The 19,225-nt window shown below is 63.9% G+C and overlaps 1 protein-coding gene across 1 annotated transcript in view; it reads right to left on the bottom strand.

The window, feature by feature from the left end:
* Nucleotides 1-1,369: 1,369 nt before the first annotated feature.
* FOXO6 (forkhead box O6) overlaps nt 1,370-19,225 on the bottom strand; it is a 34,762-nt gene continuing 16,906 nt past the window's right edge. Inside the window, exon 2 of the mRNA XM_039729188.1 lies at nt 1,370-5,983. Within this exon, the coding sequence (XP_039585122.1) occupies nt 4,571-5,983 (1,413 nt within the window). The 3' untranslated portion in view covers nt 1,370-4,570. The remainder of the gene's footprint in view (nt 5,984-19,225) is intronic.

Below are 19,225 nucleotides of genomic sequence, written 5' to 3'. Positions count from 1 at the left end.
CCATGTACCACGACTGACTGTGGGATGGAAATCAGAGCATCACAGAATGGTTTGACTTGGAAGGGCCCTAAAGACACCAGGCAGGGACACCTTCCACTGAACCAGATTGCTCCAAGTCCCGCTGCAGCCCCTCTTTGCAGTGGTGTCCCTGATCCAGGCAGCATTCCCACCACAGCTCAGCTCAGAGCAGCCTCTGACCTCTCCTGCCCAACCCCTCGGCACAAATCAGATGCCACCCTCGCAGCAGGCTGCCAGCCGGGCTCGCATGAGGGCTGTGGGCTGCTGGTGACGTGGTGGCATTCAGAGATGGCACTGGGAGAAGGTCAGTGCGTGCAGAGTGGGCACAGGCTGTCAGCACTCGGCTCTGCTGAGCTCCTGCATGGGGCACAGCCGTGGATGCAGAAATGGGGCTGTGCTGGAGCTGCCTGGGGATGCTCGGCACGGGGGGGCTGCAGTGCAGGGAGGAGAACCAGGAGAAGCAGGAGATCATCCTGGAGTGCTGTGTCCTGTTCTGGCCCCTCTGTTTGGGAAGGACGTTGGGATGCTCGAGCACATCCAGAGGGGCAACGAGGCTGGAGAGGGGCTGGGAACACAAACCCTGTGAGGAGCCACTGAGGGAGCTGGGGGTGCTCAGCCTGGAGAAAAGGAGACTCAGGGGTGCCCTCATCACTCTGCACAGCTCCTGGAAGGTGCCTGTGCTCAGCTGGGGCTGGGCTCTGTCTCCAGGAACTGACACAACCAGAGCACACAGCCTCCAGCTGCCCCAAGGGAAATACAGGCTGGATATTAGGAAGAAGTTTTTCATGCAAAGAGTGATAAAGTTCTGGAATGCCTTGCCCAGAATTCCCAGAATCACTGGGTTGGAAGAGACCTTCAAGCTCATCGAGTCCAACCCAGCCCCAACACCTCAACTCAACCCTGGCCCCCAGTGCCACATCCAGGCTTTGTTAAACACACCCAGGGATGGTGACTGCACCACCTCCCAGGCAGAACATTCCAGAACTTTATCACTCTCTGCATGAAAAACTTCTTCCTAATATCCAGCCTGTATTTCCCTTGGGGCAGCTGGAGGCTGTGTGCTCTGGTTGTGTCAGTTCCTGGAGACAGAGCCCAGCCCCAGCTGAGCACAGGCACCTTTCAGGAGCTGTAGAGTGATGAGGGCACCCCTGAGTCTCCTTTTCTCTGATGATTCTATGGTTCTGTGACCTCCACAGCCCAACCAGGCCCATGCTCCGGGTGCAAGCTCAGTTTCACCAAACTCCCATCTCCCCCTTGGAAACTCTCCCATGTTCCCCATCTTCCCTGGGGTCACCATTCCCCCTCTCAGCCCAGACACACAAGCACTGACGGCAGCAGCAGCCCCACCTTGTAATATTTAAAACAATTTTATTCATGAAAATATGCTGTACAATGCACTATACACAGTTCTTTACATTGCCACATACACAAACTCTAATAGCACAACCAAGAAAGTTACCATTGCCTACGATAGATGCGTGTGAGAGATGAGACCCTCCCCCCCCGTCTGTACAGTTATAAATACGAGGGAAACGGACCCAAAACTGCCGGGGGAAGCAAACCGGGGGGTCCTGGGTGTCCCCCCACACCGGCTCCAGGCAGGGCAGGGCAGGAGCAGGGAGGGAGCTCCTGGTCCCAGAGGGGCGCTGTGGGCTGGGGGGATTGGGGTGATGGAGAGGGGAGGATGAAGCTCAGTGAGGGGGGACGTGAGGTGGCCTGGGGATTGCAGAGAGGGAACCCGGAGCCTCAGCCAGTGACACAAAGCCCTGGTGTCCCCTTCCCCACAGTCACAGGGGGACACAGCCATGCCAGCCACCCCCAGGACATGCCAGCCCCACAGGCACAGCCCCAACACCCCCAATCCCCCACCACCACCCACCTGGACACGGCGGCCCCACCTGCCCTGGTCCTTTGGTCCCCTGGCAGGGCCAGCTGTGCCACCCAGCCCTGCAGCCCCCCTGTCCCCCGGGCTCCCAGCCGCCCTGGGGTGTCCGTGCCCGCCCCGCCGCCCCTCGCCCCGCAGGACGACTGAACACACGACGTTACCAACACGACTGCACCGCACACACGACAACCCCACGGTCACGAACCACGACGACAGCTTGGCCAGGGGCCGTGCCCACGCAGCGGGGCAGGGGCACGGGGCGGCAGGGCGGGCACGGCACACGGGGACACCAAACTCCTGCTGCTGGGACACAGGGACACCAAACTCCTGCTGCTGGGGACAGGGGGACAATTCTCTCCTGCTGCTGGGGTCACCTCCCTCCTGCTGCTGGGGACACGGGGACACCTCCCTCCTGCTGTGGGGGTCTCCCCTGCCACACTGGTGGCCAGCCAGTGTCTGTGACACCGAAGGAGGCTCAGGGACCCCAGTGTGGGACAATCCCATCTCCAGCTGCTCAAGTGCTGCCTGGTGTGCTGCCGGGTCTGTGCCTGGAGGAGCCCTTCCCTTTCTCCCATTCCTGGGGGGCAGAGGTCCCCGTTTGCTCCGGGGCAGCCAGAGCTGCCCTCTCCTCCTGCCTCTGGGTCCCTGACACCCACGTGCTGAACTGGGGGGTCGGGGGTTAAATAGCCATTTGCAATTGGTTGCCAAGGATTTGAAAGGTGCCTGAAACGAGAGGTGGTGTATAAAAGGAATGCGGTAATGATCCTGACCAAAGAATAATCCTTTTTAAAAAAGCATTCAAGAAAGATTATATATAATAGAATATATTAAATTCTGTACATGATCAAATAATGTAAACATAATTAATTAACTTGTAAGAATGTCTTTAGAGACCGTGCCTGCCGTGTGCCCCGGGTGAAGGGGAGCAGTGGCACATGGGGCTCTTTGTCACAGCCATGTGGGTCAGGAGAGGAGCAGGAGGTGCCACTCATGGGTCCTGTGGCTGGCTGGGACCCAGCTCCTGCTCCGTGGCAGAGGAGCCGGTGCTGGGGCAGGAATGGAAGAGCTGGGCTGGGAAAATGTGCTGGTTCAGTGCACTGACCCCCCTGCAAGCCAGGGCTGGGGGTCACAGAGAGCCTGGGGTGCCCAGGAGGAAGAATGGCTGAGCAGAGACCCCACAGGACAGAGCAGCAGCCCCCAGCACCTCCTCCCAGCCCCTCCATCATCTCCAGACCAGTTGCTCCTGCTGGCCACCAGCCTGAACCCCTCCAAACCCTGCTGCTCCTGGCAGCTGTGTGGAATGTTTGGGACATCCCTGGTCCTCTCCTGCCCCACGGAGCAGTGGGGTCAGTCTGGGGTGCTGACACACAGCAGGACCACATGTGAATAGTGGTCCCCATCCCCATGGAGCCCCAGCCCCTGGCAGGTGGGTGCACCCCTCTTGCTGACAGCTCCTGGATCAGCCCTCCTGGCAGCCCAGGGGTGGGCAGAGAGACACTGGGACAGGCATGGTGGCACTGACCCCCCAGGAGCCCCACAGCCCTGGCTGGGGCCCCTGTGGCACCTCCCTGAGCAATGTGGGTCACCCTAGCTTGGAGCAGGGTGGACCCCACGCTGCGTCAGAGGCCTGGCCACCACACCCCTCCCCTCCTGACACACACACAGCCCCTCCTGGAGGATGGCCCACACGGCCCCCAGCTTTCACCCCAACATCCAACACCTCCCACGGCCAAGCCAAGATGAGCCATGTGATGGGACACAGCCACCACCATTGCCATGGCCTCTCTCTCCTCTCCCTAAGCTCGACCCTTTCTTCCTTCCAATGCAAAAACTCAATGGCAAAAGAGTGCATGAAATCAAATAAATACGCCCCCCTCCCCGCCCCTGCGAGCTGCCCCTGAGCCTCCAGCTCAGGGGACCCTCACTGCCAGCAGGACCCCCGGGAGTGTGCCCAGCCTGCTCTGGGCAGGGCTGCAGCCTTCCCCTGCGCCCTCAGGCCCCAGGGGCTGCCGAGGTGCTGCTCCCAGGCTGCTGGCTGCACACCATCACCAGCCCACCTCACTGCTCGGAAGGGAACCTGCCTGGGGCCACGAGGACACCGCAGCGGAGGTGGCCTGGGGGTGTGGGCTCAGCAGAGCTCCGATCTCCACCAGGACTGAGGGGCCATGAGCCCCCCCCTTGCCCTGGGGCAGGGTCCCCACTCCTGACACTTCTGCCCAGAGGACTCATTTCCCAAGGAGGCTCAGAGAAGAGTTATTTCCTGGGGGGGTGCCCATGCTGGGGGGTCCCACACCACCAGCCATCACCACTCTGTCCCCCAGCCCAAGGGCAAATCATTACCATGGGACACTGGGACCATCTGGAAAGGCTTTCCCTTCCTGCTACCCCCCTGGATCTGCCTGGCTCCGGCTGCCTCTCCCACCCACCTGCCCTGTGTCCTCCAGAGGATGCTGGCAGGACCTGCAGACCGGGCACACGTGGGGCTGGGGGTCCTCCCCCATCTCAATATTTCACCCTCTGGTTTGCGTTTCGTGTTCGACCTTAAGCTCAGACTGATGGCTCTCGCCTATCTTAACAAACAAAGGCAGAAGAGAAAGGAAAAAAAAAAAGTTAGTCTCAATGTTCCCCTCGTGGCTTCCCGCTGGCGAGCCCGCGCCGGGGCAGGCGTCACCCGGGCACCCAGCTCTGGTTCGTGGGCTGCGGCGCCCCGGGCAGCGCGGGCACGTTGAGCCCGTTCTGCGGCGGGAGCGCCGAGTCGAAGTTGAAGTCCATCTCGTCGCTGTCCATAAAGTCATTCAGGATGATCGACTCCACGTCGCACTCCAGGCTCCCGTTGAACATGTCCAGGTCCAGGTCTGCTGGGAACCTGTCTTGGCCCAACATGGGGGGGTGGACGGCCCCCGGGTAGGGGCCCTGCAGCGAATCCAGCAAGCTCATGTGTGCCCCTTGGTTATTAGCGTAGGAATGCAGGTGCCCGTGGTGCGGCACGGCCGTCATGCTGCACGAGTCACTGGGCAGGCTCATAAGGCTGACAGGATTGGCTAAGGCACTGGTGTTGACCGCAGGGTGGTGACCGGCTGGTGACGGGTGGTACAACGCGTTGCTCTTCATGAGAGAGCCCGGGTGGGGCGGGTAGGAGGACAAGCCCTGCTCCCCGCCCCCGCACAGCAGCGGGTTGTGTCTGTGGCCACGGGCCGGCACCATGGGGCTGGCCTGCGGCAGGGGCAGGTCCCCCGGGACCATGCTCTCCTTGTGCGCGTAGGAGATGGAGGAGAGCAGGTCCTGCAGCGAGGCGTTCCTGTAGGAGCTGACGGGCGAGAAGGTGGCCTGCTTGTTCTCCTGGATGGTCTGCATGGGCAGGCGGCGCATGAGGCTCATGGCCGGCTGGCTGTAGATGGTCCCACAGTAGGTGTTGGAGGCGGCCCCCATGCTGGAGCACTTGGAGTTGAAGGTGAAATTGGAGCTCCTCTGGCGCAGGGCGGCCGGGGGGAGCTGCTGGGAGGGGCTCATGCTGTAGCCATCCTGCAGGTCCTCCAGCATGCTCTCCCCCAGGCTCTCGTTCAGGCTGATGGTGCCGGTCAGGTCGGTCAGCCGGGGCAGCTCCACGGAGCAGCGGGCGCTGAGGGAAGGAGACATGGTGCTGGAAGGGCTGGGGTACATCAGCGGGGACGAGGGGGTACCATCGTCCTCCTCCAGCTCGTCCGGCTCGTGGTTGGCCATGATGGGCGAGAGGCGCCCGCTCAGCGTGCTGGCCGTGGAGTTGGCCCGCGTCCGGAAGTCCGCCCAGGCGTCGTACTCGTCGCTGGCGTGGGACGCGGGGCTCTCCGACCACTTGGCCTGCTGGGAGGACGGGCTGTCCTCCCCGCGCTCCTGCGTCACCTGCAACTGCTTCTTCTTGCTGGCCTTGCCCTTGATGCGCAGGAACTTGCTGTTGTTGTCCATGGAGACCGCGCGCCGCCGCGGCGTCTTGCCCGTCTTGCCGCCCTCGGGGTTCAGCATCCACCAGGAGCTCTTGCCGGTGCCCTCGTTCTGCACGCGGATGAAGCGGGTGTGCAGGGACAGGTTGTGCCGGATGGAGTTCTGCGGGGACAGCAAGGACAGGGGCAGGGTCAGCAGCAGGGACAGCACCCCCGAAGGAAAGGGAGGCCCACGGGGCTGGGGGGCACGTGGGGCACCGTGGGACACCTGGGTCTGTCACCCAGAGCCGAGGATTTGGGGCTGGGAGAGCTCGGCTGGCAGGTCCCTCCCACATCCCGTGGGTCACAGCCCTTTGCTGCGCCTCCAGCTCTGTCTGTGGCACAGTTCCTGTCACGGCAGGGACAGGGGGTCCCTTCAGCACATCCCAGAGGCCCGCAGCAGCCAGGCCAGCTCCCAGGGGACCTTCCTTCCCTGGCAGGAGCCTGCAGAGGGGCAAGGTGAAGAGGCAACAAATGCGGTGACAGAGTCAGGACCACGCACAGCCCCAGGGCTTCTCCATCCATCCCTCCCAGCCCAAGCCCACCACGCAGCCAGCACATGCCAGCACCTCTGTGGAGATCCCAGCCCGCTCCGCACCAGCTCCACAGGCAGAGGGGATCCCTTTGGAGGGGATTCCAAGCCCCCTCCCCTGCCTGGCATCACTTGGGATCTGCTCCCCTCCACCCTCAGCACTGACATGTGCAGGGGGACATCAGCACCACCACAGCCCTAAACAACCTGGCAGCATGTGAGACCTTGTCCCCAAATGCCTGTCAGGCCAGCAGGGCAAGGGTGGGGGATTCCTGTCTTTGGCTCTTGTGAGATCCCATCTGCAGAGCTGTCTCCAGCCCTGTGATCCCCAGAACAGCAAGGACATGGACCTGTTAAAGCTGGTCCAGGCCATGCTGGAGCAGCCTGGGGCAGTGGGAGGTGTCCCTGCCATGGCAGGGGTGGGATGGGATGGGCTTTGAGGTCCCTCCCAACCCAAACCATTCCGGGATTCCCTGTCACCTGCCTCTCCCTGCTGACATGCATCTCAAGGCATGCCACCCCAGCTCCCTGTACCTCAGTTTCCCCAGAGGAAAAAGGCAAGATGCAGAACCCATGGAAGAGTCTGCAGCACAGAGACCCTTCCCCAGCTCTGCCCAAAGGCTCGGGGCTGGCCAGGGGCTGCTGGAGAGGGGAGGCACCGCCCCAGCCCCTTCCCAGCTGCAGGAGGGGCAGAAGGACGAGGAGAGGGAGGAACCCACGGCGGAGGGGAGAAAGTTTGGTGCTGTTGTGGTGTACAGTGGAATACTAATGAAGAGGCAAGTGAGCTCCAGCCTCATCTATCATATTATGTAATGGCTTACTTCTCTGCACTTCATTTATTTGGAGATTGCTCCCAGGCTGGCTCCTCGCCAGCAGCCACCAAATCCAAGTCTACAGAAATCAATCTCGCACTGACTGATTAAGCCGTGTTTAGAACTAATTGCTCCTTCGTGTGTGGGGAGAATAAATTACGGGCTTTAATTTCACATCTTTAAAATGCAACTGCAGGTATGGGCCAGCCATTAACCCCTTCCTGCACGGCTGGGGAGGTGCCCCAGGGGTGGCTGGGACACAGCTGCCCAACCAAGGCTCACCACCTTCAAGCAGAGCAAGTCCAGCCCTGGCCAGCCTTCCTGGCAGGGAGAGTCCCCCTGACCCCTCCAGCACCTCTCCTTAAGCCACAGCATGATCCAAACTCCCATCCACGACCAGCCACCGTTCAAGCAGCAGGGACAGAAGCACAGCACGTGGTTGTCACTGCCTGGCAGGGCCAGGGCCACCAGCCAGCTCAGCCCCACGGCGCTGCCCTGCACCCACAGACAGTGGGGAGCTGGGGATGCCAAAGCTGGGCTGGCAGGAGTGATGCCCAGTCACTGCTGGCCCCTGGCAGGAGTGGGGACCCTGCCACGGCCACAGTCCCTTGCTGCCAGCACTGCCAGGCCTGCCCAGCACAGGAGGCAGGAGATGCTGCAGCAGGGCTGGAGCTGCCATGCACAGCACGGGGACAGGGGATGGGCTGTGGGCATGTCACAGCCGGATGGGGGTGGCATTCAGCATCCTCTGCTACGGCCCCCTCCCACCCCAGAGCGAGCACAGGGCACCCCGCACCCCCCGAGGCAGGGGACAGGGCTGCAGGGTCAGGCTGCCCGAGGCAGAGGAGACGAGGAGAGGCTGCCGCTCCTCCTGCAGCCGAGCTTCATTAGGAGCCACAAGACAGCAGCAATTAAGTGCAAGGTGCAGCACACCCGGCTGTCTCCTCATTAGCACCCCGACACGCTCGGCTGCCCGCGGCTCGGGGCGCACGGAGCAGGGCTGGGGCTGATTAACAGCAGCCAGGCTGGACCCGCGGCCACCGGGCAGCCCCTGCCCCCTGGCAGCGTGCCCTGACACCCAGGGGACAGCAGCTGCCTTGGCGGGGGTGCCCTGGGGTCAGGAGAGGATGGTGCCAGCCCCAGGGCCCCCACGGCGCCTTTGGCACCGCTCCGTGCCCTGCACCGCTCCTTACAGCAGGGCTGGGTGCCCTGTGCCCTGCTGTGCCCCCCGACCGTCCCCTCTGTCCCCCTGCCTGTCCCGATGGCACAGCCCCTCAGTGCTAACCCGGCCCCGCAGCCCCCGGTGCCCAAACCCCAAACAGCACCGCGAAAGGGCAGCGCTCCCAAACCCCAAACTGGCCCGGCAGGGCATCGCTCTCAAATCCCAAACAGCTCCGAGAAAGGGCATCGGTCCGAGCTCACACCCAGTCCGTGCCGGGGGTGACACCGGCAGCGCTCCTAAACCCCAAACAGCCCCGGCAGGGCAGCGCTCCCAAACCCCAAACTGCCCCGGCAAGGACAGCGCTCCCAAATCCCAAACTGCCCCGGAAGGGCATCGCTCCCAAACCCCAAACTGTCCCGGCAGGGCAGCGCTCCTAAACCCCAAACAGCCCCGGCACGGCAGCGCTCCCAAAGCCCAAACAGCTCCGAGAAAGGGCAGCGCTCCTAAATCCCAAACAGCCCCGGCAGGGCAGCGCTCTCAAATCCCAAACAGCTCCGAGAAAGAGCATCGGTCCGAGCTCACACCCAGTCCGTGCCGGGGGTGACACCCAGGCTATGACAGGGGTGACACAGCCCCTGACAGCCAGCCTGTGCCAGGGGTGACAGCCAGCCTGTGCCAGGGGTGACACCCAGCCCATGTCGGGGTGACACAGCCCGTGCCGGGGGTGACAGCCAGCCTGTGCCGGGGGTGACAGCCAGCCTGTGCCAGGGGTGACACCCGCCCCGCGGACCCCAGCACGCCCCCGCAGCTCTGCCGAGGGGACGGGGATGCTCTGGGGAGCACAAGGGCGGGCTGGAGGGTGGCACCAGTGCTGCAGGTGCACCGGACCCCTGCCCAGCCCTGGCTGGCACCGGGGCAGGACGAGGCTGAGCCCGTGCCAGCCGCCAGCTGCCGGAGGCTTTGCCAAGCTGGAAGACCCCAGTGCCACGGCGGTGCCCGTCTGCCGGGGGCTGGCCCTGCTGCGGGCCCGGAGGGGGGGCTGTGGGCACCCACAGAGCCCCTCACCCCCCCAGCAGCCCTCCTCCGGCGAGCCTCATTGTCAGGGGAGCCGGCAGTGTGAAATCGGTCTGATTAGCAATTAGTCCCATTGTAAAAGGATTAGCCGGACCCATTGTTTGGGAGAGTGCCTGGACTGTCAATGGGCAGCTGGCACGATGGCGGGGCTGATAGCGATGCTGCGGCGAGCCGGACCCGTTCCCCGAGGCCGGGCTCCCGAAATGAGCATCGAACCCGAGCCGAACCTCGGCCCGAAATGAGCCACCCACAGGGGCACCGAGCCCAGTCCGGGGGTGCCAGGGTGCCACCCCCGCCCCGGGGTGCCCACGCGGGTCGGGGTGCGGGGAGTGGGGCCGAATCCCCTCTGCGTGCCCTGGGGAGAGCAGGGAGGGGGGGAACGAGTGCAAGAGCAGGAGCAGGCCCCGGGCAGAGTGGGGAGAGCAAACCAGGCTCTGTGGCCCTCGGCATCCCTGGGACATCCCCTGCACCCCTCTGCTGTCCCAGCGCTGGCACCCCTCTCTGCTCAGCACCACGCGTTTTCCAAGCAAACCCCAACCCCAGCTGCTCCCCACACACCCCACACCTGCTCCCAGCCATCTGTCTGTCTGTCTGTCTGTCTGTCTGTCCAGGCTGCTGGGCCATCCAGCCAAGGAGCCCGTTGGTTGTTACCAGCACCGTTGGCAGGAGGAGCAGGGACAGGGACAAGGATGCTAACAAGAGCTCTGCCAGCAGCACAAGGACGGCTCCAGGGGTTAATTGATCCTTATTCACTTCTTGCACAACAAAACTGCCACTGCTGGAGGAAATATTCCAGAGGACAGAGGCTGCCAACAGCCTCAACGGGGCTTCATTCCTGGGGATGATGGACAGGGAGGGTGGTGGCATGGGACACGCCATGGTGACACCGCCAAAAACATCACATTCACCCAAAAAACGGCTCAGCCACCTCCTGGCACCATCCCCTGGGCACGGGCATTGGTGTCACCATCCTGCCCGGAGCAGACGGAGGCTGAGCTCAGCCCCCAGCCCTGGCACAGCCACTGAGCAGAGCCCAGGCCAGTCTGGGGAGCAGGTGGCAGCTGGCACACGTGGCAGTGCTGCCCACTCTGGAGATGGCAGCCACCCTGGGCACTCCTGACAGGGATGGATGGCCCGTGAGGACAGGAGGGGACCCCTGTGCTGTGCCACAGGCAGGCAGCTGCAGGAGACCCCACCACCCTGTGCCTGCAGGGCATCAGCGCACCCCAGATCAGCACACCCCACATCAGTGAGCACAGCCACTGAGCAGAGCCCAGGCCAGTCTGGGGAGCAGGTGGCAGCCAGCACACGTGGCAGTGCTGCCCACGCTGGAGATGGCAGCCACCCTGGGCACTCCTGACAGGGATGGATGGCCCGTGAGGACAGGAGGGGACCCCTGTGCTGTGCCACAGGCAGGCAGCTGCAGGAGACCCCACCACCCTGTGCCTGCAGGGCATCAGTGCACCCCACATCAGCCCAACTCATATCAGCCCACCCCAAATCAGCCCAATCTACACCATCCTGACCCACATGAGCCCCACACCAGCCCCACACTGTTCCCATCCACACCAGCCCCACACCATCCTGGCCCACACCAGCCCCACATCATTCCCATCCCCACCATCCTGGCCCACAGCAGCTCTCCCTGGTGGGTGAACCCAGCCAGGGAAAGCCCATGGAGCCAGGCAGGGGGTGGCAGGGGTGGTTGTAAATCCAGCCCAACGTGTGCCAGGGCTCCTCCAGCCCCACAGCAGGACCCAGCCCCACGGAATCCCCCTGGTCTCTCTGCTGTGGGCAGCCCTGGGAGCTCCCCACGGCCCCAGGCACACGGTGCCTTGCTGGGCAGGAGCAGCTCCTGTGCAGCCCCACAGCTTGCCAGGGCATTACTGCCCCACACAGCCCCCATGCTGCCCTCCACGGTACCCTGCAGGCACGCAACCACCCCACAGCCAGCCCTGGGCACTGCCCCTCACACAAGCCCCACAGCAGCCCTCTGTGCCACCCACTCTGTGCCCCCCAGCATTGCACAGCAACCCCCCTGCACTGCCTCACCAGCTCCTGGTGCCCTGTGCCAGCCCAGAGCTGCCCCACAAGCTCCCTAGGCCCCTCAATGCCTCATAACCCCCAGAACCCTCAATGCCCTATAAGGCCTCCAAACCCCTCAATGCCCCATAACCCCCAGAACCCTCAATGCCCTATAAGGCCTCCAAACCCCTCAATGCCCCATAAGCTGTCCAGCCCCCTGCAGTGCCCCACAAGCCCCTCCAGCCCCCCTCAATGACTCATAACCCCCTGGCACGGAGCTGCCCCTCACCCCTCTGTGCAGCTGAGGTTGTTCCACAGCTGCCCCGGTGCCTCCCTTCCCCTGCTGACCCCAGGCAGCCCCCAAACCCACCAGAGACACAGCTGGCAGCCATGAACCACCCCCAGCTCCCCACGCCCCCCAGCAGCCCCGTGCCCAGCGCCTGAGACCCCCTGCACCCCCAGCCGGGAGGGCACTCTGCCCCATGGGGACACTCCTCGTGCCCAGGCTGGAACCACAGTGCCAGTGTGTGTGGCAGAGGTGGCACACCCGGCCCAGCCTGCCTCTGCCAGCCCTGGGACTGTTGCTGTTGCCATGGCAGCCGCTTTATTTTAGCCAGCTGCCATCGCTCCGTGTCCCCTTCCGGAGCAGGAGCGTCCTCCCTGCCCTGGGGAGAGCCCAGGGAGCCCCTGCAGAGCCCAGCAATGGCTTTTCCTGCAGCCCAGGGGGACAGACGGCACCTCTGTGGTCAGTGGGTCACACCAGCTCGGCCACCAGGTCCCCGAGAGGTGGCTCAGGGGGTGGGTCAGAGAACCACAGAATCCCCCAAGCTGGGAGGGAGCCACCAAGATCCACAGTCCAGTCCAGCTCCTGGCCCTGCACAGACACACCCAACAACCCCAACAACCCCAACAACCCCAACCTGTGAATCCCTGAGAGCGCTGTCCAAACACCTCCAGAGCTCCGGGCACCTCAGCCCGGGGGAAGAGGATGGATGGATGGATGGATGGATGGATGGATGGATGGATGGATGGATGGATGGATGGATGGAGACAGAATCAGGACTGGTACTGAGTGATTTCAGTGCTGGGGGAACACCTGGTCAATCCAGCTACCACAAACACCCCCCTGCCCTGGGCTTCTCCTGCTGGGGCAGAGCAGCCCCAAAGCCACCCTGGCAGTGCTGGGGCTCGGGGTGACACCCTCTCCTCCAGCACAGCAGTTCCCAACTGGTTCAGGACAGGGGGGTCACAAGAGCAGGTCCAGCAGAGCTGGGAGGGGTCCCATCACCCCACGGTGTCTGCCCAGCCCTGTCCTGCCCCACCACCCCGAGGTGGTACCTACCCTCCAAGGGGTGACCTGAGGGGCAGAGGAGGAGCCCGGGGTGATGATGAGGAAGGCAGTGATCCCTGAGCAGCCTGGGTGCAGAACCACACCTCTGCCAATCCCCGGCACCCCTGGCACCCCGCAGGCTCCCCAGAGGGCTCATTAGATCAGAGCAGGGCTGAGGATAACGAGCAGGCACACGCTCCCCTCTGGGGACACGGGCAGGGCTGGGAGCTGGGGACCCCCCTGTGGGACTGGGGGTGTGTGGGGAGAGCCCAGCCTCTCCCACTTCCTGCAGGAGCCCTGCTGGGCACACAGCCCTCCCTGCCTGGGGGTCACTGCACAGCTGCCAGGCTGCAGGTGCCACTGCAGGGCTGGCAGGGGACAGGCAGGACCCCTGCCTGTCCTGTATCCCTGCTGGAACGTGCCAAAGGGATGTTCTAGGGGCCAGCTGAGCTGGTGTGCTGCCCATCTCAGCTCTGTGGCCCTGGCATGGGCACCGCCTGCTCACCCTCAGAGCTGGAAGCAGCTGAGCCACCTGCCCTGGGCAGCTAGCACAGGTCCCCAGGGGCAGTGCCACCGGGCACAGCAATGCCCTGGGGCCCTGTGCCAGCTGCCAGTGCCCAGCTCTCAGCCAGCCCCTGGGGATGCTGCAGGCAGGGGGTGCTGAGCAGGGGAGCACAGGGTTGGACTGCCCAGGTCGCCTGAGGTGCCACCACAGCTCTGCAGGGTGCCCACCTCCAGCTAAGGGACATCAGCCCCTGCCTTTGGGGACAAAACCCACCCTGAGCAGTCCCTGCCCACCCAGCCCCCCTCCAGCAGGTGAGGCCAGGTCGGACTGTGGGGTCCCTCTCCACCAGCAGCCTCTTAGCCCAGAATGCTCTAATGACACCCCAGAGCTGGCCACCAAAACAGCTGCAGTAAATCACCCGGAGCTGCCGTGTAATTTTTGCATGAAATTACAGGATTTTTTCCCCTGGGTTCAATTTCCTCCACACCAAGTTCTCACCGCAGCCAAATCATTAAAGCAGCCACACTCCCTTTTCCTCGGGTACCAGTGATGTCCCTGCTGGCTGCTGGGGCTGGCTGGGGACAGCGGGTGTCCCAGTGCCCCCGGGCACCCCTGTCTGTACTCAGAGAGCTCAGAGTGCTCCCAGCCCGAGGCAGGGCACATCAAATCCTGCTGAGACCCCGGGGACACCCAGCAGGGATGCAGGAGGTGCCCCAAGCAGGATGCTGAGCCCCCGCGGGGGCTGCAGCCCCAGCAGGCAGAGGAGCTGGCTGTTCCCGGGAGGAAAACAGCCCACTCCTCCTCCTCCTCCTCCTCCTCCTCGTCCTCCTCCCCGCCTGCAGGAGGAAGGGGGAAGCAGCAGTGCTCAGCCTGCACCACCCCATGACCCACAGCCATGCTCAGACACCCGTGGGAGGGTGCAGTGCCATGAAACATCTCCCCTGGGTCACCTGGGAGGGACACGGCCACACGTCACCCCCGTGTCACTGTCCTGCCCAGAGCCAGGGCGGTGAGTCCAGCCCATCCTCATCCTCATCCTCATCCTCATCCTCATCCTCATCCTCATCCTCATCCGCATCCTCATCCTCATCCTCATCCTCATCCTCCATTCCTGTGCCACAGGCCTGGCCTTATTTCCAGCCTGGAGCTGCCTCTGTGCTGGGCTGGGCCCAGTGACCGGGGAGGGCTGGGCAGGGAGCCCAGCACCAGGGCACACGTGTCCCCTGTGCCCCCTGCGTCCCCCCATGTCCCCCCATGTCCCCCCTGTTCCTCTGTGACCCCCCGTGTTCCCCACCTGTTCTCCCCATGTTCCCCCCATGTTCCTCCCATGTCCCCCCCTGTTTCCCCGTGTTCCCCATGGCAGGGACACCTCCCACTGTCCCAGGTGCTCCCAGCCCCAATGTCCAGCCTGGCCTTGGGCACTGCCAGGGATCCAGAACAGCCACAGCTGCTCTGTGCCAGGGCCTGCCCACCCTCCCAGGGAGGAATTTCCTCCTGCAGGAGATTTCATCCCACCACCAGCAAGCACAAATGGCAAAGGCTTGGGAGAACTCAGGGACAAGAGGGGTGGCCAGGACAGCAGGGACATCCCCACCACCAACTGCCCTTGGCTGAGAGATTCTTCATGGAACAGTTTTATTAAAAAAAAAAAAAATCCCAGTTGCTCAAGCACACAAATGTTTGTACCAGTCTGCAGGTTTCAGGCCCAGAGGGTGGAGCAGGGGAGGGTTCAGTGATGCCTCTGAGGGAGAAAATCCTCACCACGGGGACTTGCTGTGCAGAGACGTGGCAAGAAGCACTATTTAAAAACAGCTCTGAAAATAAGGAGCAGTTTCCAGCCAGTGGTGGGGTTGAGACCATCTAGTCGAGCCTATGGCACCCTGGCAGGCTCTGGGCTGTCCCTGCTGTCCCCAGGCAGCCCTTGAGCCAGAGCCCCCCATGCCAGCACACACTGAAACCACCCAAAATCCTCCAAATCATCCCTGGCAGTGCCCAAGGCCAGGCTGGACAGGGCTTGGAGCAGCCTGGGACAGTGGAAGGTGTCCCTGCCATGGCAGAGGTGGCACTGGCTGGGCTTTGAGGTCCCTTCAAACACAAACCATGATTCTGTGAACACCCCACATAACCCTGGGGTGACCTGGGGGTCTCCCCAAGGGGAATGCTCTTAGGGGTGAGGGGCTCACAGCTGGGGTGGCTCCTGTGTAGGGTCCAGGGGTGAAGAGGGATGGGGAGCCCATCCCTGCTGTGCCCCGAGGAGCCCCCATTGCAGTGCCCCGGGGTGGCAGCCACAGCTCGGGGGGTCTCAGCCCCTGCTGGGTGCTGGGCAGGAGCCAAAGGCAAAGGCGTGGTAGGGGACATGTACAGACCACCCCAGGGGGCTGAGAGAACAGCCCCCAGCCCTGCAGCAGCCCGGGTGGGTCACAGCATGTCCCCAGCCTGCCGTGGGGTGTCACACACTGCTCCAGTCACACCCTCACAGCACAGTGTGCGCCACCCTGCACACGGGCACCTACATCCCCAGCCCCTCTCCCGTGTCCCCTGCCACCCTGCTGGCTCACTGACCCCTTTTTTTTCCATTCCTCTGCACCTGCTAATGCCAGCCCCGGGTGGGTCCCAGCAGCCTGTGCTTACAGCACTGCGAGCCAGGAGGAGAGAGGGCAGGAGGAGAGATGGGCAGGAGAGGAGGCTTCCCCCACGCTCAGCAGTGCCCAAGGGTGGGCTCGAAGCCCCCCTGTGCCCCAGAATGTGCAGGGCCTCATGCCAGGGACACAGCCCGGTGCCCCCCGGGCACTGCCAGGACCCAGCAGCCTCCGGGCACCCACTGGGCACAGCTCTGCCCACGACTCCTGTGGCTCAGCCCTGCTGTCACCCCACAGATCCCTGCTGTCACCTGCACCCCTGGTATCACCCCACAGAGCCCTGGTATCACAGACAGGCTCATTTGTGCTCGTGGGCACAGCCCCACTGATGGGTGGGAAAAGGGGGACCCCCACCCCACCCCCTGCCCCGGGGGCTCGGCAGGATGGGGTGGCTGGATCCCCTCAGTGCTGCTCCCAAGGGGGTCTCTGCAGGTGAGGGGCTTCCAGCAGGGCTGGGGCTCCCCAAAAGCACCCCAAAGCATTTCCCAGCCCAGCACACGGGGCACGGCAGAGGATCCACGGGAAACGCTGGCCAGGCTGTGCTGCAGGCTCCGATTTCATCCAAACACATTCCCCGGGCAGGGCTGAGCAGGGGAATTTCCTGGCTCTGCAGCCACGGCTGGAGAAAGCACTTGGACCTGCCCCTCCTGGGAGGCTCCCAGCCTGCCCTGCCCGGGTCTGAACCCCCATGCCGTGGGGCTCAGGGGGTGTCTGCTCCCCCCGAGATGTGCACTGGCAGCAGGGGACGTGCCACATGGGGTGGGACAGGGCAAAGCTGCTCACAGGGCATGGGGAGCTGCCCACGGGGCTGGCATGGGCTCATGGCATGAAGGGCATCATCAGCTGCAGGCAAACACCCCAGCTCCAGCCTGTCCTGGGATGCTTAACCCACCTCCCCAGCGCCCTCCTGGGCAAACCAGTTACCCCGAGGTGACCAGCAAAGTCCAGGAGTGCCCTGGGCACCTGCCAGCACCCCTTGGCTACTCTTCCCATGGGAACACCAACTGCCCAGACACGGTGCCCAGCCCTGGGTGCAGGCACAGGGTCCCCAAGCCCTGCTGCTCCTCCACCCCTGAGCTGCCCATGGCTCCCCCCACTCCCCAGACCCACCTGCAGTGAGCAGAGTGGGGGCTGAGCTCTGCCACAGGCAGGGCTCCCAGACCTGCCAGGCTCGTGCCTCATCCTTCCATCCCTGCCTTGGAAAGAGCAGCTCTGGGACCTGCCAGCCTGTCCCCAGCACCCAAGGCCACCGTGGGACCCCAGAGCAACACGGCCCTTCCAGCAGAGAGGCTGGGCACCGCAGGAGGCAGCCGGGGACCCCGGTACCTGCCTGCCGGAGCTCCCGGATGCTGGGTTACCCGGGAAACAGCGATGACATCGCAGGGGATGCAGGGAAACTCTGCCCGAGGTGTGCGGGATGCCATCGCCGTTGCCAGGGAAACAGCAGGCGACATCCTGCAGGTGAGGTGGGTGCTGGGCTGGGGGGCCTGGCAGTGCAGCCCGGCAGGGGCTGGTGCCCTGTGGCACACGCCCTGGGGGCACTGAGGTTGGCTCTCCCACTGCTGGCCCCCTGGGGCACTGCTGAGGCGACAAGGAGGGGACATTCCCCTTGGGGACGGTGCCACCCCACCTGGGCTGCCCTGCTGGGCTGCTGGAGCAGGGACAGAGAAGCCACCGTGCCCCAAAAAACAACACCGGGGCCACGTTCCCCTGCTGCAGCTCCCCCCTTCAGCCCACGGCAGCGAGCCCACGGCACGGAGGGAGCTCTGCATCCCCGTGCCACCTTCGGCTCCATCACAGCCTCTGCTTTTCCCTCCCAGGGCTCGCAAGCACCAGGGACACTCAGGATTTTTCCCAGCGTCCCAAACTCTGCCACCAGGGATGCTCCATTCCCCCGGGCAGGGTGTCCCCCCGGCTCTGAGCGCTGTTTGATCACACGGGGTGGCAGGAAAGCCACAGCCACTGCCACTGCAGGGCTCCCTGGGCTGCCCCGGGCGGGATGAGGGATGAGGGAATGCTGCCAGAGCAGGACAAAGCAGCAGCACCAGGGGTAACAGCGAGCCAGGGGCTCTGGGGCAGCACGGGCAACTCGTGCTGCAGCCTCTGCCCCCCAAGCTCGGCTCTGGGAAGGACTCAGCCAGCACAGCAGCCCGAGGAGGAGGAGGAGGAGGAGGGGCAGGCAGCCACCCTGGGGAGGCAGCGGGATCCCTGTGGGCTGCTGCAAAGCAACAGGAACACAACAACCCCCTCCTGCCTGCCTTGGGGGAGTTTGCCACCCGAGGCGGAGCAGTTTTATCTGTAATGGCAAAAATTACATCAGCCAGAGCTGCTGAGGCAGCCGGTCCCGGTGCGCCCGAGGGAGGATCGGGATCCACCCCGCGCTGCCACGGCCCCTCGGGGCGATGGGGCACCGGCCCTCCTGCGGCGGGGAGGAAGAGGAGATGCTCTGCGCCAGGCCCTGCAGCACCCTCAGGACTGTTTTTTATTGCTGATGGGTCTCTCTGGAGCAAGAGCCCTCAGTGACCTGTCCCCCACAAACTGGCAGGGGTGCCTCGGGCTGTGGGATCAGCCCAGGACCTGCCCCGGGTCCACACTGCCCGTGGGGTTTGTGTGGCAGACAGAGGAACCAGACACTTGGAAATAAAACTACCAAAAAAAGGTGTCTGGGTGGGAGGGTGTCACAAAATGCCCAAAAACGGGCAGAAGGAGCCAGTGCTCAGAGCACCAGAACAAAGCAGCTCTGGACTGCAGTGACAGCGCCCTGAACCTGGACCCGGCGGCCTGAACCCATCCACAGCCCCCTGGATGTTAATTTTAGGGTGTTCCTGGGAGGTGGGGGCTGCAGCAGGGCTGGGGTGGATGCCAGGATGAGAAGGCACAGCGAGGAGGTGTGGAAGGAACGGGAAGTCACACCTCCCTGCAGGAAAGCAGCTCCTCAGACTCTTTCCCTCTGGAAGCCCCTCCTGAGGGGTCTGAGCCCTCGGGGTCACACCTCAGCACCCCCAGCCGGGGGTCCCCAGGCTGTGGGCACCTGCCTGTGGTGCCAGTCTGGCTACAACAGCTTGAGGGTCTCCCCGCAGAGCTGGGGGTGACAGGACCCCCATCCCGGTGTCCGGGGGTCCTGGCAGCCCTTCAGAGCCCCCCCTGCCCGCGGGGCCCCCAGCCGCCGGCCCCCGGCTTCGTGACACGGAGCTGTAATTGAATTAGCCTGAATTAGCCGCTGCTGCCCGGGCAGCGCCGCCTGCAAACCATCCTCGAATTCCTGGGCACGGCGCCCGCTCCGCGTC

Source organism: Passer montanus, unplaced genomic scaffold (genome assembly GCF_014805655.1).
Source record: "Passer montanus isolate IOZ18808 unplaced genomic scaffold, ASM1480565v1 scaffold68, whole genome shotgun sequence".
NCBI lineage: Eukaryota > Metazoa > Chordata > Aves > Passeriformes > Passeridae > Passer > Passer montanus.
Note: the sequence above shows the minus strand (reverse complement) of the source record. Positions and strands in the feature narration are given on the sequence as shown.